The sequence below is a fragment of the Diprion similis genome, chromosome 8 (genome assembly GCF_021155765.1).
Source record: "Diprion similis isolate iyDipSimi1 chromosome 8, iyDipSimi1.1, whole genome shotgun sequence".
NCBI lineage: Eukaryota > Metazoa > Arthropoda > Insecta > Hymenoptera > Diprionidae > Diprion > Diprion similis.
In genome coordinates, this window is record NC_060112.1 from 4,095,749 (window position 1) to 4,120,508 (window position 24,760).

Here is a 24,760-nt window from a genome sequence, read left to right on the forward strand (position 1 = left end):
TGTGGCAGTCGAGCTGCAAGAAGAAAAAGCAAAAATATTTTTCGTCATGTGAAAAGTCGGTTTTTCTTGTTGCTTTCTTCGGAACCACAGAAACTAAATCACTGTACGAAATTGAAAATATATTCCATATTGTAAGTTTTATTTTAAGAATTTTTCACAGGCTGAAGTAAATCTTTTTTCTATTTTTCAAACTGTTTTTCACATATAAACTTGACGCGAATTGAAAAAATTTCACCTAATATAAATACATTACATTCCTGTTGAATGAGATGAAACAAAATGAAACGAGAAAATCGTAACGAAAAGAATTATTCGATAAATCGAATGTCCAATTTTATTTGATTCAATTACAAATAGTACACCCCTACTGGCAATTATTTTCAATTCAGCAATAACTGTGGCTGCTTTTGAAACCGAAATTACAAAACTTCTAAAAGTTTCAGGATCCATTATAACACATGTCTGCGGTTTTTCCTAAAAGTTCTTTCGTTGGAGTGTAAATGTTCGTGAAATTAGTCATGAATGTAGTATAAAGCGACGTTCATACGATATACATACTACGTCGCATTCAGCAGATTTAGAAGAACCCGTATTTAATGGAAAATAGGTGTAATCTACAGGTTAAATGAAATGAAACTACCCATATGCAAGGATTTTATTAAACTGGACTAGAGTGGATTCGTCGTCCTCGACGTGTGAATAGTTTTAGTCAGATTTGATATTAACGACGTCAGGAGTAAGCGTAATTTTTTTTAAATTGGATCTAATTATTTATTTTAGCGACATTTTCATATATGACTTACAAAAGTATTATTTAGATGAAAAATCCGTTTTTGTTTTAATTACTAAAGCTTATCAAAAAAATGCTACACAGTTGAATAAAAAGGCTTTTTTTTTTTTGTTTTTTTTGTTGCCTGATTTTTTTCCGTGAATTTTGGTGTTTGAGAACGTAAAATTTAGGAATAATATCATGATTATATTAGAAACTATCTCCCATAAAATAATGTAAAAACTCGCGCTAATCCAGTATAAAGTTAACTTTCAGACTCACATTACGCGCTCAGTTTTTATAGCTGTTTAACTTTTTTTTTTTTTTTTTTTGACAGTATTTTTATAAATCAGGATCTTTCACGTTACCTAAAAACTTCGAAACGACAGTTTTGAAGAAATTCTAGACATTTTTTCTAAGCTTGTCACAAAGTTTTCAAAGTCTTCATCTTCATACCAACGAAGTAAACATGAATTTACATTATTACTCTTTTCAAACTAATAAAAATATTTATTTTCATAAAGAGTCATTCTGAGAAAAGTGTCTCTTCGTATATATATGAATAACAAAAAATCATGATTCGATTCGTAAGTACGAAGTTGATATTCTGAATCAGCAGATCAAAATCTATACGCATCATGTACAAGTTTTCAGAAAACTTTCGGAAAAATCCATTTACATGGCTTTTCTGACTATATTATTTTATCTTTTTTTTTTTTTCTTTTTGAGAAATTTATCTTTATATGAAACCCTTCAATCGCATTGTACTATAAAATACCAATTTCATAAGGATGACTTAAAATGCTGTATTACGATTTTCTTACAAACGGTGAAAAAAGGTGGTAGAACTAATCTCTTAAACAACAAAACCTGTACCTAGTTTTTCTAACTTAGAGTAGTTTTTTCTAGTAGAATTTTTCATTTTTCAATACCAAGTTTCAAGTTGACATTTTGAAATAACCGTGAAAACGCAATGTTATAAAAAAAATGAAAATTAATGGTGTGTTTTGAGGAGGAATGTCTACATAGTTTCATCGAAATACGTAGCATCGCGGCATCGGTACGATAAATCATGTCTTTCGTCTCGCTTGTAATTGATCAGCGACATCCTTCAAAGTTGAAAATAAAAACCGAATGGCAAGTATATAAATACTTAATAATAATATCTCCACTAAAGAAAATTATGTGACTATTTGTATATTTAATTTTACATCTCAATTTCCCACCAACAAAAATTTCTCGAGGGTATTGCGTAAAACGAACATACAATCAATTATACCGCCATTTTTTTTAAACGCCACACATACAATCTGATGACAGTCATTTTTTCCCGATAGAATAAAAATTCTGACTACACGTACGTGCAGTATAAAATTCACGGATTAAAAACTTTTTATTGTTGATGATGAAACGAATTCGGTGAAAGCCGCAATATTTGATCGAGGAGTACCATACATACAAATAGGTATACCCTTCGTTTTTTCGAAACGATCTGAAGAGTCTGAAGCTTCAATTTCATTAATCGCATCAACCCCCCACAATAACCGCTAACAAAACTTGTGCTTACTCGCTTGCTTCGTAGTAAAACTTATTCACCTCGTTATTTACGTACCTCGATAAGCAAAAAAATCCGTCTTTAATTGGCACTTTGTTTGTTTCTTTCTTTTAATGCATTTAGACAGAAGTTTTTCTCCAGATTTTCCAAAGAATTTTCATAAACGAGTGCTTACTTAAACCTCAGCAAATTATTGAGGCAGAAATATAAAGATTTGAGAGGGAATAACGGAAAATAAAAATCTATCGAATATGTTACCAAAAATTTGATGACATCTTGAAAGAAAGAAAAACGTTTGAAAAATTTTTTGAATCTCATTATTCATGTCAATCTATACCGGGTGTGTTATTTAGAAATTCTGGGTTATGATTTCTAGTTGAAAAAATGTGTCACGTTCAGGTAAAAGAAAATAAATTTCTTGAATGTGTTCACAATATTTTAGAATAGGCTCCTTGCATGTGCCTGCAATATACAAATAATATCTCGTTGATCAATCGCGTTTTTAAATAGGATAAGGTGTTTCTATAGCAATTGAGCTATTAGCTGCCTAACAGAATTCCCGTTTTTTTATTTTAAGAACGTGATTGGAATTTTTTTAACGGGTTTTCTCCCGGCTTCATTGCGGCAAATAATCCTTTACATTATTTTTGATGACTTTATCAGTCGGCCGATGATTTGTATTATAATTTGATCAATTTCCCTGAGTCATTGATTCGGGCAGATCAAGCAGATTAAATAATTTTTTTTTTATGAATGTTTAATAAATAACAATGAGAACGAGTCAAATGTAGATGAAAGATGACGTTTCTAAAAATTGCAACCGGAGCATATTCATTGAACACTAAGTATAAAAATAAAATTTACAGCAAATCAACGATCTATTCTGATGAAAGCAATTTTTTTAACATAATACTAAAGTGTTTAAGTTTTAATGAATACTGTCAATGAAAATTCTAATTTCATTATATACTAATTGTAAAATATGTACCGGAAAAGATATTATTTAAACACTTTTTACTACATATAGGTTTAAAAAAAGTACGTAAAAACAAATTATAGAATCGTCAAGTTTTTGGTGGAATTTTAACAACATATTTCCCCAATTTATCACCAAGGTAAAAAAAAAACCAAAGTCCGTGTTTTTCTCCGTAGGCGCTTCGAAATTCCATCAGAATTCCAATCGTGATGAAATTACGGAAGCTTGTTTTCCCCTCCAACACTTGCACATAATTTTTGTGCAGATTCACAATCAAATTTTAATCTGGAACTGTATAAGGGATTATTTTCACAAATCCCTTGTCGGGATAGCAGATCTTTTTCTCTAATTAGGAACTTTGTGATCCTGTGGCCAAGTCCATGCCCATTGATCCACTGGATAAAACGAATAATCAGGGGATAAGTGCGACTTGAATTTATAATTCAATCGTCGAACGTTTATCGTCGTGAAAAAGTCCTTCTTTTTCACAGCTAATTATGTAAGTTATGAGGAAAGAAAGGACTTGAAAAAAATCAGCTTCAGCTTTCTGAGACTCTTTACAGTTTATTAATCATCAGCAATTTTTAATGAAATGAGCAAAATATAATTTTGAGGTGTCGCAAAAGACTTCAGACTTGTCCTTACTTGGATTTTATTTGACAGACTTTCTGAATATTCGGAAAAAATAAGCCGATCATTTTTCAATATTAATATTAGAATTTGTTGTTTCCTCTTGTTTCAGATAGTTAATCCCAGAAAGCCGCGGTTTTGTTTTAAAACGGGTGTATCTGTGCCGAAGTTATTGAAATCAGACAAACGACAAACTTGAAATTTAAGATAGTCTGTCGGTGCTGAAAAATTTCGACTAATTGTCTATTTCACTATTACCTATATAGTATAAATTGTCGGTTATCATTGACACACAACCAATTGATCTATGAAATTCCAGCCCGCCTTAAACTGTGAAACTTCCTCAATACTGAGAAAAAATATTTATGTATATAAAATACGTGTAACGTAAATTTTTCAATTTGAGCTCTACTATTTAATACTAGACTATTTTGCAAATAAAAAAAAAACAAACAATTACGGTAAAAAAAAACTAACAATCGCCAAATTCAGACCCAATGTGTAACAAATTAAAATATCTTCTAACTAACAGTTCAAAGCAACAAAAGTAAATGGAAATTTCTTTAATTACACACTGAGAGAGAGTCGTAAGATAAAATTTGACAAACCACGGTTTCTCCATTGGAAATTTTTTTACCGTACTCTGCAACAATGTGTGACAATATCTTACAATACTCCGGTTTCACCACTAAGATTTACACCGCGATAGCTACTCGGCAGATTTTTTTCAAAGCTTTCTCAAGTACCGAAGGTTCTTGTCACCGCAATTCGACAAACCATTCAAACAAAACCCGCCAAAACTTTGAAAAGCTTTCCCGACAGGTGACGAAGGCGGCTCTTCAGCTGCTTGCGTTATACGTCAGAGACGCGTGAGATGACTGAACAGAGGCGGGTTGAACTCTCTCTGGACTTGATCCGCTCGTGTAATCGTCGTGTACGCAAGCTCAGCGAGTCACGGGATGTGAGCTTGACTCGTCGTTGAATCCGATGGGGACTCGACGCCGCCGAGTTGCGCAACAGAGAAAAGTTTCTAGTTGAACAATTCACGTCACAAAGCTCATGATCGATTATAAATAAGGAGAATTTATCGACTCTGCAACCGACGGATAATTCAATAATGATAATAACAATTATACTGATAAAGAACATCGGTTTGGTGTGTCTCTCTCTGATTTCGTTGAGACTCATATGTAGGGTTGTAGAACATTGAAAACTAAGAGACACATTTTTTTCTATCCGCGGAAAAACGGTTTAAACAGGTAAAAATGGCCCCCAAAGATGGGCACCGAACGAAGTGAGTTCATGATGAGCGTTATGGATTTGAATGAAACCAATACTGAAATGTGTCTATTCGTTGATAAAATATTCCAGTTTTTTTTTCATTCAAATACATCACAAAGTTAAACTTAGAAAAAACTTTGTGCTTGTTAATTTTTATCGAAATATTCTTGGAAAATTTTATAGGATTTCTGGAATTCATTTGAAGGTTTTTTTACTTAACTTTGAGAATTTCGTATGCGTCGTTTATGAATTGCCTGTTTTATTGAATTTTTGAGACAGCAAAATCTCGTCAACTGCATTTTGGAGTGGCTAGGTATTCGAGAGTTGAAAAGTTGCATATAATGTTCAGTCAAAAATTTGATGGCAATACAATTGCAACGGATATGTCTCGTCATTCTGGACAAAGACGATAGAAACGGAAAAAATATGTAATACCTATGGTGACTTCATTGATTAAATTGTATCTCATGGTGGATGGAGAAGTGAACGTCGCGGTGAGGTAAAAACGTGAAAGAATTAGGTAAAATTTTTAAACACGAGAGCAACCTGATTTTGTTTCCTCTTCTGGAACGAAATGCCAAGTCTGGTAATTAGTACATCTATTATTTGATCAACAGCACACTGCTTCGTTCATAAAACAAACAGCGCTTGAATATTTGAGCCGTTGAGACTGCAGAGTTCACGCGTCGCTTGTTAAATAGTCAAATTGAAATGAAACTTTAGTGGAATTTGAACGTGAAACCTTGCTGGTGAAATTAGTTTCGTTAACAGCGAGTCAGCATTCTGGTGAAAAAATACTCTAGATTTTTTTCATTACTTGGATTTCAATCTTAGAAGTATTTTCTTCGATTTTTATCCATTACGTCATATCAGCTTAGTGAGTTACTTAGGAGTTAAGAGTGTGTTTTTGCGCCACAATTGTTGAAATCTGCAACATCTTACAAGTTTTCGTTCTCATATTCGTCGAACGTAAATATTTCTTATTTTAATGATTTTTTTCCTTCTTCTTTGCAAATCGCTTGGTAAACATATTCTAAACCTAAAAAAGTTAATTTTTTTTTATTCTAATTAAAAATATAGCCAAATGAGAAGGAAACAAATTTTCTATTATTCAAAAACTGTTCAAAAAAGAAAAAAAAATTTCGTCCAGTTCAGTTTCCTATTTCTCATTTTTATTTTGATGTAATTTCATTTATAGAGTAATTTTTTTTATGTTTCAGAACGAAACTTGGATCTTTTTTCAAACGCCCTTTTGGCGTTAGTAGATCAAAAAATTTTTTTTCACAGATCTTTACGTTTTGAGCGATTCGAAGTTGAATGGCAGAGAAAATTTTTTTTATACCTCCTTTTAACATTTGGCACGCGATTTATTACTGAATACTTATACACGTTGGATGTAAAATCATGCTGCGTTAACAATATTTTGTTTAAAAAAAAAAAATTCGTGTAAGGAAAATTCAGCTTTCAAAATCAAACTGCCATAACTGTTTTATTAGTGCTATCCCATATAATTTTTCGAAATAAATTTAAAAAAAAATTCTTGTTTCTTCTGATGACTGATTTTGGAACTTCCAGGATTACATTTTTATAAAAAAATTCACAAACCTGTCCTACAATCGGTGTTATACATCTCAATGCATGTCTTTTATGCTACGGATATTGAGATTTTTTTCATTTTTCATTACTTCATTTTCAATCACTTTCATTTTTGAAAATATGTAAGCTGTTGGCTGCTGACGCGGACTCCTTCGACTAGGTAGGAATATCTCTTGGTAAATGAAGATACAGACCTGAAATATGTTAGCTTGGGTTGCCTATCTGTTTGCTGCACTGACGGGGAGTTTAACAGAATGCTTTCTATATACGTGTGCAAGTGTATAAATCTCGTACGCTTGTTCTTGTCCCAGTGTACTATTTTCTTCTATTCTATTCTCCGTTAAACGAATGATGTGAAATTACTTTACTTTTCCAGAACAAGAATTTGTGAGAAATCGGCATGCTTCACCCTCTGCTTTTACATCAGTCTGCTTTTTTCGATGGACAAAAGAAAGATTCAATTAATATTGCGATCGCAGCTTTCGCTAGAAATTTCATCAAGATTCCTGTTACAGATTAATCTGCGGGATCTTTCAACGGAACACATTTCTTTTAGGTGCTCGATCGTGATCCGAATATAAAGTAACGTAATACGTCATCCTCAGCAGGTATTATACGAGCAAATCAATCCATTCTAGACGCTGGATCCGGCCTCACCTCCTCAGATCTTCTCGCAATTGTTTCAGCTGAAAGTCCTCATAAAAAAAAAGTATCCCAAATTTTTTCAAATTTTTTCCCCATTTCAAAAATGATTTTTGTGTAAAAGAGCGCAGCTTTCAAAAAAAAAAATATATATATTCTTGTTTTGTATGTGCTTGTGTAAAGCTGTCAAAATTGAGCTTCAATTTGCCGTTGACCAAATTTTTGCCATTTTTTCAATATTTTTTCAAAATTTTCTCTCCCTTTTTCCTTTCTAACTCTCTTTTTCACTCGCGAAATAAATAATCGAACATAAATTGACGGAAATTTCAAATTTATTTCATATGTTTTATGTTAAAATATACAAAGTATAAGAATTAGATTAAAAAAACTTTAGTTGCGAAAAATGGTGGGGAAGGAAGACACCGTTTTGATTGTGGTTAAACCTATATTATTGGGGATAGGCGAAAAAATTGCAGTGATATATTGCAGTCGGTGAAATCTATTAATCATAAAAATATGTTTCGCAGATTGAAAATTCCTTGACTTCAAATCAAGCTTTCCAAATATTACCAGACATTTTGAAATGAGATACTGACGTAACCTAATGTAAACGTTTTGGGAATCTACTTAGGATATTTGACTTATCAAGTTTATATGATAATTATATATTCACTATCATTTCTGTATGTTTATTCATGCTGTTGACTGTTCAATGTCTTCGCCCCGGTTAGACTACTTCTCCTGATCCAATTAGATTGAAGTTCTCTACGGCATAAACTGAGTTATACACGAGCAAACATGCATATCACATGGCCTGAACCTGCTTCAGGATACGGTGAAGATGCTAATAGAGTGAAGCAGACGTTAATTAAGTCTGATTACGACAGAAGTGTCTCTAATTAACATGAAAGCAATAAATGAGAGTAAAGTCAAGTATAAAAAGTTTATTTTTCAACAACTTTCTAGGGACAGATTCACTATTCTATTTTTTAATGTCAAACATTCGTCTTGCTTGTTCAATTTGATTTCACAAATCAGAACTTATCTCTGAATTTCATCACAAATCCCCTGAAATAATTACTTTCCAACGACAATGTATATGTATATACATTTCGAAACTTACGAACGTCATGGATCAGACGACGCGACAGCTCATTAACAGAAACGCGTTATAGAGTTACAGAGCGATACATACACTAATAAGAGGATGATGCGCTAATTACCCTAAGCTAATTGAGAACTCATTGTCCTGAAGGTCGCATAATTCCGTCTGAACTTGGTAAGACGAGTATCCAAGTAGCCGCACAGTTTCTATAAACGTAGACTGTATCATTGTTGAATTATCGTCTGCAATGCAGGCATAATTTTGAACGCTGTTGACATTTCCAAGCACAAGGTGAGTGCTGTTCACCCCAAGACTCAAATATTCGCCGTCGTCTACTCCGTACCAAATCTCACCGCTGGCTGAACACTCTTCGTTTACACAATCCAAGTTTACCGCAAGGGTGAGGTTGCTCGCCATGGTAACCAGCGTCGTGTTGCCCACATTCTGACAAATTTTATTAATCAAATTAAGATTAGACCATCGATTAACAGTTTGAAATTGATATTATTTGCTTTTAAAGCCCCAATTGATGCCAGAACAGAGTCAGCAATTATCGCGGAATTCAATATCGAGGAGAGTTTGTTTACACCCGATTAAGCAAACATTACAAACAATTCAATATCCGGAATATTATGTCTCGGCTTTTCGTTGAAGAGTTAAAACGATTTCAAGTCGATTCGGGAGAGTTATTGGAATTCGAAACTCGACCAATAAGTTTCGTGAAAGAATTAATAACCCGTCTCGGATTACCTAAAGAAGGTTATCCTCATTTATTTTATCTAGTAATATATGTAAATAAATAGGAATAACCTTTTCTTTATTTTTTTAATTGTGTTTGGTAATTGTACATATATGTATAAATACCAAGACAGGTTTTTATTCTTTCACAAAACATTGTCGAGTTTCGAATCCCAATGACTCTCCTGAATCTGCTTGAAATCGTATTTAAGTCTTCATAAATACATCACCTTTCGGGAGGTTTTAGATTTTTTCAAAATTTTTATTTTTTTTTACATAAAACTTTGAATTCAACTGAGCATTTTCTTTCAATCAAATTTTATGGTTAAACCTTACATTTTTGCTCTATGTCCTCTGGAAATATGTCATGTTTTAAAAAAGGGGATTCAAAATGAAATCATAATTCGAAACCGCTTGATATAAAAAATCTGAAAAAGTTGAGAGTCTTCTTGTGGACTGATAGAATTTCGGAAAAAATTAAGAACTGAATCTGAAAACATGAGGTCAAAAATGGGTCGAGCTCAGCTGGAATGCCTCATGTATACAATAGTCTTAATTAGCAAGTATAGCATGACTGACTATATCCAAAGAAAATAACAAAAAACCGGCTTATGGATTCTGCTGAAATTTGTCAGGGTGTCTTTTTGCCCAAAAATATGGAACTTCTGATGTCTACTTTCATTCATTGGGCCGTTCTTCACTACGATTAAAATTGATTACAGTGGCAGATTAATGATTGGAATACCGCGATGAATGAAACGTATTATATCATTTTTTGTCAGAATAATTAATTTTCATTGTTCTCTTCTCATTGTCCTCTCTTGAAAGTTCGATAACAGTTTCTTATAAATACCGGTATAAATGGATAAATTGTTACATCAGAGCCATATTAAAGCATATTAGGGGCCATTAATTAATTACGTAAGTACGATTTTAGCCATTTATAACCTCCCCTACCCCCAAGTAAGATCACATAAGATTTTTTGGTTACCCCCCTCCCACTTCTTACGTAAGATTTTACCTATAGTTTTCATTTATAAGCTTCAAAGTGTGCAAATATGAACACATTTACGATTTTTAAAACTTATTATGAAATAAAATTTTTTACAATAACAATGTATAAATGAAATTGTATATTAAAAATTAAGAAATAGATCTTATAGTTTGTGGAACGTCTACATAGAAATTTTTTTCGTCATTTTTTAAACTGCTCTTTAATTTTCTGTGCGATTTTTGTATATTGATTTTTTTATATACATTCCAACTTTCAAAATATTACGTAAGAATTACTTTTACCTCGCCCCCGAGATAAGGTCATGTATAGATTTTTTAAAACCCCTTCCCTCTTGCGAATTTTCGATAAACTGAAATACTGTAAATAGAGCGAAGGAAGGCCTATTAGATGGAATTCCAAATCTGAAGCCCCGTCTTTTAGGGTCAAAGAAACATCCCCAGAAGTCTCGGCAGAATCCGTTACCCAGAACTCCAATAATCTCTGTCTAAGTCGTAGTAGATTTTTTAGTTTTTTTTTTCCAGTTATAATAAAAATTGAAAACAGTCGAGAACTGTACAAGTAAACACAACTGGAAATTTTTTCTCGACGTGACTTGAAGTGGATTGAAAATCCTCGTGAAGCGCGCACTTGAATTATCAAGTAGGGTCAACCTTTCAAGAGTGAGTAACTAAAACCTGACCAATTTCGGTGTAGGATTTTCACCTCGTGGATGGCGACGACGTATCCAGGTCTAACCAGGATGATCAGGTCTCCCATGGCTGCGGTAATGGATACGGTACTGTTAGTGACCGACGCGGCTTCAGCGCCACCGAGCAAATGCCTCCAAGAAACATCTCCTGGTAACCTCATTGAGACTTGTGAGACACCCGGTAGGGTGACCAGTCCTGGAAACAGGAAACGCCCATCAGTTCATCTCAAATTAGATTCGGTTTGGGTTGCAATCCAAAGGCTACACCTTCTCTGACAATGGGAGGATTAGCTAGTTCCATTTGTACAGGTATGAGAGTCAAGACAATCGCAGCTTCAATTTTATTGGTTCTTCAAAACTATGTGTATATGTTTATTAATGAATGCATATTGCTTTTCGAACGAGAATGGCATAAAAAATTATCAAGACCATAATTTACAGAGACTCCAGTACCACCTACCGATAAGTAACGCCTCTCCCCACATGAACTGGTCCCATTTATGCGTGGTACTCGTGTCCTCTGGAAAGTAAAACGACATTGGCACAAGGACTGGAGAACTGCGTTGAAAGTGACTGGACACCATAGTGTGCTGATAAGTCGCCAACGAAGCCCTGAGCCTGAGTGCCTTGATCACGTTCAGAGAAGCGCTGGCCGAGAGGTAGGAACCCCCTGGCAATCTGTCGGGGAGGACGAGGACGTGGGGCCACGCAATGGCCGCCTGATACCACCTGGAGGTAAAGTCGAGGAAGTTAGGCAAGGTATTAAGCATCGCCGAATCGCATTCCACGGTCTGCCTGCTTTCGATTAAATTATGGCTCGTTTGAGAGGCTCGACATACGTAAGTACTATATTGCAAGGTTTATTTGCAGAGGTATGAAATGATGAGGGTAGAGAGATGGTGAGGTCAGACGGAAAGATAAATAAGATCGAGGGGGTGTAGATTTGTCAGAAGATATTCGGTGTTAATATTTGAGGGTTCAGTTTGCCAGAAGTTTCTCGTAGACTCCCACAATTCTAATTTCAACCCTCTTTGAATGCTATGTTTCCCGCAATTTTTGCACACGTCATTGTTTATCTTCAAACAAGTATTTTTCAAACTTTTGGATTTTCCTTTGACTAGAAGAAAAAATTTGAACATCTAAATTAATAACTTAAATTTAGATGTTACCTAAGATCACTTCTAATCGGATTAATTCAATTCATTATTTACTAACAATTATAAATTAATGTCTTTTGACTCAAGTATTTTTCCGTGTTAAATAGATCTGGCAACCCGAACAACCTGAAAAAAAAGACAAAAAAAAAAACTCGTCATTATAACAACTCGTCATTATAACAACTCCCTGTTTACGTAACGAAGAATTGTTATTCAAATCAATGAACTTCAAGGATTTTATTGCTGAAAGAAAGTTGACGCTTCAAAGAAGTTGGAAACTGCTTTGTCAGACTTATCCAAAGCGAGTTCAGCTTTAATAATAATCGTACCAAAACATCCCAATTGAATGATATTGTTGAATAAAGACCGTTTACTCTTTGGTTAGCTATTTCTTCTTATATGGATTGCATTGAAATTTACTTTCGTGACCGAACAAATTCCAAACAAACGGCCCAGAGTCCCAAATACAAAGCATGGTCTCTATATTATCCTCCTAATCACTTCGGCTCACCTTATACACAACTGGTCGTGAAGGGTAGTATTAAATGATTCGGTACCACAGACGTACACAGGGGGTGGCAAATGCCCCCCCAACCCGGCTCCGATGGCGGATCGAACAGCCCTCCTTAGGCCAGACCAAGAGGTGTTTGCAGCCTCGCCCGGGGGTCCGAGAAACTCGATAGTTGGTATCGATGACTTGACGAAGGTACGAAAGCCTTCGGAGTAGCCGTTGTGAGTAGCATAATGTGAAAAACCGGCAACAGTTTGAAGGTCGAATGGTACGGTGAAATTGTTCATGGAATACTCAATCGCCTGAAAAATTCGTCAAATAAGTTTCAGAGGTGGAGAAAAAGGCGAAGCGCAAAACCCACTTCCGGCATGTAATCGAAGGACGAGAAGTCTGCTTCCGTTCGTAGGCTCGTGTTCGTCTCATCCTTCGGCCAGGCGTCTCGCAGCCACAGACTTCCCGGTGATCCAGTGTTGTTCAAGTAGTCCACGAGGTAGCTGGCCATCATGGTCGCCGCTCCATCGCTCGTCCAGTCTGGATACACCACACTCACGTCCTGGTACTGACCTATGTGACTAATGGTCCCGTTTGTCAGGAGCAGAGCTGCGTCCTCCAGTGATGATTGAAGTGCCCCCTCGTCAGCCAGGACCTTGAAGTGGACGTCAAGATGTCAAAGTATCGACGAATCACGTTGAGTTGATAGTTTTCAGGGAAACCTACCATCGGACTTAAGTGTGGAGTGAAGCTGCGTCCTTCGGCTTCCAAAAGACTTGTTGCCTCGCTGATAGCGTCCAGGTCGCTCGAGGCTAGGACACTGTTCAAGGTTGGTACCAGCCGCTCATGAATGCAGTGAGTATCCCACGGGGCTCCAGCTGATGCCAGCACCTCGATGGTCTCGTTCAGGTTCGAAACAGCATCCACAACTGAGCTCAGCGTCTCGGTTGGACAGACGTGAAGACCGTAGTTGTACAACGGTGGCATACTCCATGAAGAGTTTGAGAACAGGCTTGAAGTTAGCTGCTGCACTGCCTCCAACGGCGTCGGTCCAGCGAAGACGTGGACTCCCAAGCTCTCCGGGAGGGCCAGACCACGCAGGATCACCAGATTTGTTGTGTTCAAAACCTTGTTGCATGCAATCAAAGAATAAGGTCAAAGAATATTCAGATATCACGGACGCTATTCTTTGGAGACAGTAGAATATAGGTGACAATATCCTTAGGGGACCAGCATGATGACTTTTAAAAATTTAACGTAATTCGAAATTGTTTTATTTTTCAGTTTTTTACAGTTCATTTTCACTTTCAATGTCTCATATTCTGCGGTGAACCAATTCTTTTTTTTGGAATTGAGGGGTTTAAAGACAGAAAACCATACGAGTAGTTGTGATCAATTATTGAGATTGGAAAAAGTGTCATGAATTCGTAAATGAATTTGTCAACATTTTCTTCACAAATTCTTTGCATTCCCATTCCAAGGATTGTTTTGCTTAAGAAAATTAGCCATAGATATAGGTTGCATCGGACCAGCAACGTGGAAAAATCTTTACGATTTCGAGTAGTTACTGGAAATTTTTTAAAGTCATGTCACGATTTCTTTAACAGATTGTGAAAATCTGGCTGTCATTTTTTTTATCCCAAAAATGAAATTGCTGTATCTGAATTCACTGAAATTTTCTACAAGCATCTATACCGTGAAATCTCTGTGAATTTAGCGAAAGTTTTGAAATCACATATCATCTTTTTTTTAAATCTTTTCTATTTTACCGGAAGAATTAGAAATCCTTTGATACCCTGATATTCAAAGTAATTATAAATGAACAATTAAGAACAACCCTATCTATAACCGAAAGCAATTTCGGACAAACCACGAGGAAGCTGTTACGGGCATTGAAAGAGCCTCTCATTGTCAGTACCTGAACTTCCAACGGTCCTTTGTAATCAATGTAATACGCAGCTGCTTCTCCCGTGGGGTTGATGGCTAGAAAAGTGGGAGTAATCGATCCATTTTGGTTGTTATAAATGGAATTAGTGGTCCCATTCAATTCTAGATCATCAAGGCCGTAAAGAGCGCCATTGCTCAGGTAGAGAGTCCATTCCCAGTAGCTTTCTGTCAGAATAAGAGGGCCCAAGGCGGTGGAGAAAATGGAGCTGGTTTCGTCTAGGGTAAAATCATCCCTGGCGACGGTAATGGAGAACTCGGGGTAATGGACGTAGGCGTTGAGGTTCGAAGATCCGTCTGCAAAATCAAAACAGTATCAGGAATCCATCAACTACGCGACTGTACAAAGTTCCGTCATTTTTTGCTGTACAAGCTCAAAAGTAGTTGGATTCTCATGCCCTAGCAAAAAGTAAATTCAATGAGTTCGGCTACTCAGACTGTGTTTTGACCGCAGTTTGATCGAGGATATGACACAATTTTAGGTATCACGAATTCAAAGTACCATAAAAAAGAAGCCCTTCGTTTTTTGACTGTGAAAAACTTGAGGTCAGTATATATTTATAAAATTATATTGATCTTCCGTTTTGTTATCCTTCGACATTTTCCTCCCCACGCAGATTCTCATACCCACCCAATTCGATCTCGACGGTTCTTCGCCGCCGATCTCTGGGTAAAAAGTTCAGCAAATTTCGCGAGAGTTCGTCCTCCTCGCCAATCATCTCTTCCCCGTTTCCTCCCCACCGATGAAGGGGCGGTTCGACTCTCCTGCGTCTCCTACCGTTGCTCGAACTCTGCGAGCTCGTTGATAAGGTTATCTCGATGTGATTGCTGTCGACTGCACTTACGTCCACGAAGACTTCTTCAGCGTTCACGCTTCCCAGTGGGCTGTTGGTTTCCCTGGGGACCAAGGTCACTCCTGTTTAACAGGAACGATTACCTTACCTGTTTCCAAACAATGCAGAGGAAAGCTCAGTCGGTAGGACAGCGAACCAATTTTTTCTACCGAAATTGCAAGACCGTTAAAAATTGAGAAAATATTTTTTGATAGGCATAGCAAACTGAACACGAAATTTATTGTGATTTGCTCGGTTAAATCGTTAAGGTTCATTTTTAGATCGTCGATTAGAAATGATAGATCGAATTTACTGAATTTGAAACAGCGGATCCAATACAGCTGTCGATTGGTTACAATTAGATTCTAAAAAAATATTTTAAATCACTTTTGCGATTTTTGCAATAGCAACGTATCATATATCGCTGATTGCAATTACCAAGCGAAAAAATATTGAGGCATAAGTCGTAACAGATTCAAACTCAATTCTCAAGAAATTGTGTTTTATGTTACGAAAATCAAAGTTAGTCTAGTTTTCTTTTAATACAGAATTGAATTTCCACTGCATTCGTTTGCATTTGCTTAAAATGTTTCATTTTGCACTAATGTAAAGAAAACTGAATAAGTTATCAAATGCTACCATGTAGGTACAGTTCTATTCATGATGTACAAAAATTATCATTTACATTCAGTTTTCATGAAGTGGAAGATTGGAAAAAAGACAAACATTCTTTTTTGAGGCACGCTCTAAGATATGTCACGTGTTTACAGTCAAAGTCTACAATTTCAAACTCAGTTTTTGTACCACGTGACCGTTTTCTCTTCGATGTAACTCGATTAGTTTCGCTGACACTTCTCAATTTTTTACTTCATGATCACCACGTTTCCCCCTTGACACGTTTTTGCTTATACCTTCGTCCGATTACCATTCTTTCATATGCACCCTTTAATCAAATTATCCGATTTTAAAAAGTCTTCAACCTTTTGTGTAATCCAATCAATCCAAAATGGGCAAAAGTTTCTTCCGATCACCGAACGTTTCTGCCGTTAACATCACCTAGACTAAAAGTTATGGAGTGAAAAAAATTCTCAATCTTTAACGCAGTTTTTTGCAACCTCGGTGAAAAAATTGACCGGCTCCGGGTCCGTCGGTTGTATTTATTCTCGAAGAAGTTACCCTGATAGTAAACACCGCCTGAGGGAGTGTAGCCATGCTGTGCGGGTACGTAATGGTAACAGAAGCCCAGGGTGTCATTCCAGCAGCACAATACTTCCATGCAATCCGATTCCGTCGGGCTCGATTTTCCCGGCAGACAATCAACGTAATACTCCGTTCTTATGTTGCACGTGGATACGCTGAACGAAGAATCCACCACGTATCCGCTCACCATTATTGCATATACGGTGACGGGAAGGACAAACGCTATAACCAGCGAAGGCAGCAGGAATTTCGTATAAGGCGACAGGAGGATCCGGTCCCGGAGTTTCACTAGAAGACATTACGTGTATCCGGAGGTATATTGGCGAGGGTTTATTCTTACTTACCGCGCTCAGCGAGATAAGGAGAAAACGTATTTAGCCATTCTTGCTCTTCTTGATCAATGAAATTTTATCAAACTTCGGGAAAAAAGATAGGAACTGTAATTGTGTTTGTGAGTTGATGAAGGAAAGTTCGAAGTAAAGTATTTGCAAGTACTTTTCACTTGATTTCACTTTTGGCATATACGCTACTGCAGTCCAATCAGATATTTTTGTACATCAAGGGGCTAGTTCGTAAAGTACGTTGCTCTATTTTAAACCCCCCCCCCCCTCCCCTCACCCCAGAAAAAACACTCGTGAGTGAAAAGAATTTACACATTAGAAAATTAATAAAGAAGTAGTTTTTTTTTTTTCATTTTTATTATTCTAAGACATTCGAAGAAACAAATGACGAGATCAGCCACGCATACGAATTATTATTAACAGGAACAGACTTGTTCTCAACTCATTCGTGATAATCAAGCTGAGTTTCAAATGTATCTCTTACGAAGGCACGTCATTAAAACTCGTGATTGTAAAAAAGATAGTATTGCACGTGAAAAAATGAATTGGAATGCATCAGTTATAAAACCCCCAAGTGATAAAGTTCCTGAGAGAACAGTGAATATCTGAGACAATTTAGATTACTTGAATAAAAAATTTCTTGAAAAAAAAAAGAAAAAAAGAAAAACTTGTCGTGAAAACTTGGATAAGTTAAGGTAACAGTTTTTTTTTTTTTTTTTAACAACTCTGCAAGCCTAAATTATTGACGAGGACATGTTTGAATTTGGAATGAGAAACACGCGAGGCTTTTGCCAATGATAATAATTTATAAAATGCAAATCATGCCTTGATGTGCCAAATGCAGGAAAAACGAATATTACAAAATGAAGTGGAAAAAAAAAAAATGCGGAACAAAGCTATATTATTTGTTTTGTAGAAATTAGCAAGTAATTACCATTTGGATTGCCCAGGAGAAGTTCGTTCAGCTCCTTGACGGATTCACTCTCCAGAATTCGATTCATATTCTGCGAACACAGTAATCGAGATGTAAATAAATCTTCATTCCTCCCAATTCCATATCCCCATATATAAAAATACAACGTGTGCTGGATTTTATGGTTACATCTCAGTAAAAACTCATTTTCATTTTGCAGTATGAACTTTTTTTTTCGGTTACTGTAAGGAGTGAAAATCTTTCAGGACTCTTCGGTAAACAGAACTGACAAATTTCGGCGAGTGTGCAAACACATCATTTATTAGCCCCAGAAATCAATTTGCCAATGAAACTAGAGGAGCTGTGACTCGGTTTTCACCTTTGAAATTAATTTCCGGACACACTCTGCAGGCTGATCCTGAATATCCGTTTACCATCGATCGTCCATCAAGCGTTTTGCGTCTCATTGACTCATTGACAAATATTCGTGATTGTAGGATTGATATGTAGGGAACTATTGGCTTCAAACACGCTCGCTTAATCATTCTCAGATTAGTTTCCTTCATTTTCTGACAGTAATAGTTCAAATGTGAACAGTTTATGTCTCGTTTTTGACGTGAACCTTTATCCTGAGATTCTTACCGGTCAAAAATAATCTGTTACACATTTTTCTGTGCGAAAAATCTGATCTTTCCGATTATAAAATCAATGAGAGCTATCGACATTTATTTTTTCAAAGTTTATAACGCGGTTGTCATATTATTGTGGAAAGAAAAAGTTTGTGTATAAGAAACGTCTTCGGTGAACTAGAAATAAAAAAAATAGTGCCAATTAAAATCACTCCAATCAGCAAGACTGTCGCAAAAAAATATCAAAGCTGTTTTTCATGATTGCATAAGCTTGGAAATGGTAACGAAAGAGTCATTTATACGGTTGCGAAATCGAAACGCGTGGCTGCTAGCTGTGTAATGAAGTTGGAATTCATCAGCTATCGTGAACGATGATACAAATTACAAGTTTTTTCAAATTACAGTACGATATACATGATTTCAGAACTGTGAAATAAAATGTACTCGATTAAGTAACTGTGTTTGGGAAAAGCCCCATTTTAAAAACTTGTAAAACAGTAATTTTTTTATATTTCCAGATGAGTAGAGTAAATGTAGCATTCATAGGAATTTACTTTATATACATTTGTCCGAGTGGATGAGATAAAGTGATTTGTCAATTAAATCAGAATTGGCTTCAGTGGATAAAAACGAATGAAAACAGTTTCAAAATAACTCAATTTACACTGTAGCACCGAATTAAATTTTTTTTATTTGGTTTTTTACTCAGAGTAAAGTGAAATATTTGAAATTCTAAAAAAAATCTCACTTTTGATAAAAAATCTTCAACAAATTATACGAAACTGTTGGCAATTTTTCGTGTAAATAATAGAGAACGTGACCGACTCGCTTCAAGTAATTCTAATGAAAAAACAGAGTTTATACTAATGATGTTAATTTCACAACGAATTTTAGTCGTATATTCAATTTGCTGTTAGACGTATAATTAGCTCATTGATTTATTGAAATCCTGCAATATTTCAATGTCGAAATCGTATATCTTTTCCAATTTTAAGTCGATCCTTGCACATATATGAGTGCGTACAGCATTTTTGTAATCATCGATATTTATTTCGCGCGATTCATAGATAAAATCCATTCACCAGAACAAGCTATAATTTATTACAATTTAACCAACCATGCGTATTTGGAATTTCAAAAACGATGCAACACTAAAATTTCTGTAAAACATGATTAATAATTGAACTTTCTCTGTTGGAAATTTACAGGCTTAGAATTAAATCCTTCTCGATACCATAATATGAAAGATAATTGATTCGGTGCATCCTTAAATAATTTTGACAACTTCGAAAAAATCAGATCAATGAAATTTTTCGTTTACAGATGGTAATTAAACAACGAAGTCGACCGAATGTGATGATAGCAGTGATAATAATTTATTCGTACGTTGTCCTTTTTTGCAATTAATTAAAAGCGAATAGAAGCTGATTGTGAGAAAAAGAGAAAATAAGAATTAAAAAACAAACCGCGAAATGTGGATTCTATGGAATATACCTGCTAATGAATTCTTTTTAACTCTCGAGTATAAATTGCAAGGTCAAAAAACCTCAACGTAATCCCAAAACGCAATAGCTCAACGACAAAGGAAACGTGCTGCAATAAGAGTCCCTCATTTTATTCAGCCCGAGGCTACAAAAAAATTCTGCAAGCAATCTCAACTACCTCGACTCCATTTTCATTCTCTGCCTATAACCTGCTTGAGGTAAAAAAAAGTGCAAACTCACGATCATCCCGCCATATTGCGATGATTCGGGACGAATTTTTTTACTCCCGGACGGAGTTTATTCGGCCAAAAAATTTCGTACCGATCTTAAAACTCACCTTTGTGAGTTGTTTTCAGGCGGCTAATCGAAAACCGTCTATCAAAGCTTCCCTCAACTACCAGCGAATTGTAATCCAAACTTTTCAGGTTCCAATTCACAAAAATTATTTCGAAAAAATTGAATCACTTGTCGTTCACTTTTCTCCTATATATACTTTTATTTAGCGTTATTTCTCTGTCAGCAGATGTCAGGCAAATATTTTTAATTCGCGAGCAGCCTGAGCAACGCTTTGATTCTCTCCTCGTCAAACTTCAGATTCATTCGGATAAGGAATCTTTATCGCCCAATAGATAAAACCGCGAATATCGAGTCCGATGTGACCTCACTGATAAATCGGAACGATAAAATTACATCCGTAGAGAACAGTTTAATACACGCTACAGCCCTCAATGGTCAATTAATTATCTCTACGAGTATAATAATAAACTACGAAGTTGTTTGTGGCGTTGTTTGTACCGTCGTGTAGTCAGATTTTTTCGTCAAGTGCATAGAAAAAAAGGAGCGGTTAAATTAGAAAACCCAGACAATGTTTTTTGTCGTTTTTTGTAAACCAAAGTAAAACTGGCTAAAGTAAGAAATGAAGAAAATCAAATGTCTGGGACTTGATTGGCTCTTTATTTCTTCTCCAATCTGCCTCTTATTATTATTATTGTTGTTGTTGTTGGTGTTGTTATTATTAATTTCTTTCTCACGTCTTTTCTATGAATCAGCTTGGTTTGTCGCTAGGATTTTTCAATTGGACAGGTTTGAAAAGAAGGTATCTTTTCTGTTGTACATTTGTATAATCGTGTAATTTAATTCAGTGTCAATATCCAAATCGTTAAAACATATTTCACCAGACAACCATTTTGAAGTTACAGGTATGATTATTTATTACTGTAATCATTTATTCAACAAAGAAGCTAATAAATAATTAACAACAAGCCAAAGTGCGTACATATTCATATTTCACATTGTATTTATTTTCACAGAGATACTGTATAAATATAATTATCGATGCGTAGATGCGAGAAGTTGTGATAAAATAATGATTCTTTTGCTTTCATTCATCTTTGCGTCTTCAACTTCCTCAAGTATGAAATAGCTCGTCTCGTCGAGTCTCGCGCATCAATTACTACGAGGAGGAATGTTCCCGATTTCCTGTGGACACAATAATTCATCTTCATTCAAATTAAGGAAAGCTAACCTTTCGTGTTTCCGGATATTCCAGAGGTAAATGCAATGATTGATAAGCGTATGAGTAAATATGAAAAAATTTCGTTTCGATTACTCTATAATACTTGAACGCAAGAACTTGTTTTTCCAAACGTAGCGTGAAGTAAAAATATTGAAGAATTTTTACGGACCAAATTCTCTTTTGAATTGAGATTCTGACATTTTTCTCAAAAAGTATTGCTATATTTAACGTTAATGCGATTTTAGGCCTCCAAGTTTTTGTCTATAATTCCAGTACTTTAAATTTTTGTATTCTTAAACAAATTTTCGTAGCTTTCAAACATGACAATATTACAAACACTCAATTCACCGCTATGACCTCGCAAGAAAATTGTTTAAAAAAAGTGTCGATTTTTCGACAAAGAACCTCCTCGATCCTCCTAGATTGTGAATTAATTTTACCACTTGCTACAATAAAAGGCTTGTAATTTGCAACCACCTACCTAAACGTTTCTGCGACGTCTTCCGCTGCCCACCTGGGACATCATTTCTTTTCCTTTATTTATCCAAGTCGACGGGTCAACCAGCTTCGTCACATCAGAGCTTCCGGAACTTGGTGGAACCTGGCCTGAACCACCTGGCATCGGCGGCATTGGCGGCATTGGGGGTCCTGCTTGACGAGCAACCTGAAAAATGAGGAGCCAATTGGAGGGTTATCGAAATTCAGAATTTGATTTTTGTTGAACCAGTTTCTCTGCTTTAACTGTGCTTGGTATAAAAATTTTGTGTCAATATTAGAATAGAACAAATTTTATTATACTTGGGCAGTAGACCCAGAAGTATAAAGTGACAAACCAATAGAGAGCATAGAATTACAATTTTAAACTTAAAAATCTGACTTTCGAAAATTTTAAACTCTTAATCTGACTTTCGAAAATCCCAGGATTATCAGGAGTGAATTTTCTTGGCACCTGACGCGCGATTATTGCAGATAAACGAGAATTCATCAAATTAATAGTGCGATTCGGAGTTTTAGGCTTTAAAAATTTGATTACTCCGATTTTCGACGATTTTTAACTATTTGCATTGAGAAAGAGAATCATCAATCAGAACTTCAACCCTTCGACCTTCCGACTACCGAGAATTGTTTATACTCTGAAACTTAATCCAATGTTTTGAGTTCGACGGCTCTAATCAGGCTAGTAATTACAGTAAACCTGAATTTATAGACTCCCTTACATGTGAAAATGAGAACCCGTGTTCGAAAACCCTAGAACTCGTGGTAAACGAGGTTGGAATGCTGGGAATTTGGTAGGCAACACTGTTCGCATGGGTAAGGGAATAAGCTCGCCCACTTAAGATACATTTTACATCACGTTGTCAGAAATTAATCAAACCTCATTCCCAGTACAGGGTATCCCGTAATTACTTGCAGCTTTCCTACGAGAATTTATCTCATAACGGTGTTATGTCTATAGAACAAGTGGTTAATTTGACTGACCACGATGGGAACTGCTTGAGAAATTCTCGTTGGTACAAGCAACTCGAGAATTACTCAACTGATAAAATCCCAAAATTTAGTTGTTTCTGAGCCAGGAAAAACTGCATGGATTGAAACCAAAATCATCAAAATTCGTTGATTCTCTTTCTCGAGATATCATCACTTATTTATTTTTTCGATGTTTTTGTTCGAATAACTTGAAAACTACTGGCTGATTATATACAAAATAAAAATATTTCTAAGTCAAGAAAAGCCCAATCAAATGAAAGGAATATCATCCAAATCCAAATAAGGGCTGTGCCCGGAATTTCCGGGCATTTTTATTTCGGGTCAGGTTTTACTACTTGCCCTTCTTGCCAACGGCTGTGCTGGCGGTTTCCGCTGTCCCGGAGGATCTTGCGCCATCTAAAAAATTTCAAGGAAATGTAGTAAAATAAGTAGGAATAAAATGAAACGCTTACACGCATGAATCTTTTTTAATTTTGAGTCACTGTCAATATAAAATTTAATCCTGATTATTTTTGTATGTGTGTGTGTGTAGTTATATCGATAGAAACAAAAAAGCGCGTACGTTTTTATTGAAAAATTGATTATTTATGGTAGATTTTATCTTTCCGTAGTGAAATTGTAAAACAATATTGAATACGAACGGAGATCCGCTGTTGTTTTTCATTACATGTCTTTTTATGAGAATAAAATCGTTCACGTGAAGCAGTCTTTTCTTCACTCTCGCCGAAAAGTTCTAGGTAAATAGCCAGAAGAGAATCCTCGTGAAAGAATATATCTTGAAACTGTTTTTAAAAAGTCGATTTCAGAAATCGAACCTTTCAACGATTCATGAAAAGAAGACAAAAAAATTATTCCCCGTAACGTTTCGATGGGAAATTTTCATTTCGAAGAAAAACCATTCAAAATTGAATTTAAAATACATACCTTTTCGGAGGTATATATATATATATATTCATTGCTGTGTACAGCGATTTTTTTTGCCATTCGGGGCGAAAACATGATGATACTGATTCGAAATGAAATACCCAATCATTCGTTCTCGCCACGTGTTTGTGCGTGGGCGAAAACCAGTAGAAAGCACGAGCAATCTGATATTGAAACACGACGTACTTCCTCGTGGTAACAGAAAGCAATATGTGAGGGGAAATGCGAAGGAGGATATCCATGATGCTTAGAGAATAGGATATTGGCTATCAATTTTAAGAAGACATCGCGAAAGCACCGCTGCGACTAACAATAAATCAGGATGAATTTTGAAGGATTTTCTTTGTTGCATCGGAACTGGAATTAGGGGTGAAAAAATTTGGTTGATAAAAAAAATAAAGAGTCTGTTTTTCGTTGAAATATTGTTAATTTTTTATTATGTCAGTATCATAATTATTTGTTTTTTCTTTGCTCACCACAACTGCCAGGAATGCGAAGAGAACTATCAGCTTGAACATGTTGACGGGGTTCAGATGACGTAGGGTGTGCAGTTGACTGAGTGATCGTTTCTCTCTTTATATATAATCCGCGAAGCAAACCCCATACGGAGGTATTCGGATTTAATTAATCTAGACATATATCTGCGAGTCGGATATTATAATCGTCGGATTATGCAACCGTAATCTGTGTGCATGTCACGTAACGTCTTGATGGAGTGGAACTTTGAGGATCCGTCGAGAGTACAGTCGAGGAAAAAATTTAGCGGAGGGAAAATTCGCGATACAATCGAGGGTCGAAACGTGCGTTGAATTGAAGTCGATTGAATCGATTGAA

General features: G+C 35.8%; 2 protein-coding genes across 2 annotated transcripts; both read right to left on the reverse strand.

The window, feature by feature from the left end:
* Window positions 1–8,503: 8,503 nt before the first annotated feature.
* Window positions 8,504–22,020, reverse strand: LOC124410094 (lysosomal alpha-glucosidase-like). The gene is made up of 11 exons (XM_046888241.1): window positions 21,996–22,020; window positions 17,907–17,976; window positions 16,608–16,919; window positions 15,230–15,514; window positions 14,573–14,895; window positions 13,381–13,782; window positions 13,025–13,309; window positions 12,664–12,965; window positions 11,456–11,724; window positions 11,010–11,191; window positions 8,504–8,998 (listed from the first exon to the last, which is right to left on the reverse strand). Exons 2-11 carry the CDS (start codon window positions 17,971–17,973, stop codon window positions 8,669–8,671), a joined length of 2,757 nt encoding a protein of 918 aa, XP_046744197.1. The 5' UTR covers window positions 17,974–17,976; window positions 21,996–22,020; the 3' UTR covers window positions 8,504–8,668.
* Window positions 21,870–24,696, reverse strand: LOC124410098. The gene is made up of 3 exons (XM_046888245.1): window positions 24,403–24,696; window positions 23,342–23,398; window positions 21,870–22,178 (listed from the first exon to the last, which is right to left on the reverse strand). The coding sequence occupies exons 1-3, from the start codon at window positions 24,442–24,444 to the stop codon at window positions 21,996–21,998; spliced, it is 282 nt and encodes a 93-aa protein (XP_046744201.1). The 5' UTR covers window positions 24,445–24,696; the 3' UTR covers window positions 21,870–21,995.
* Window positions 24,697–24,760: the final 64 nt, after the last annotated feature.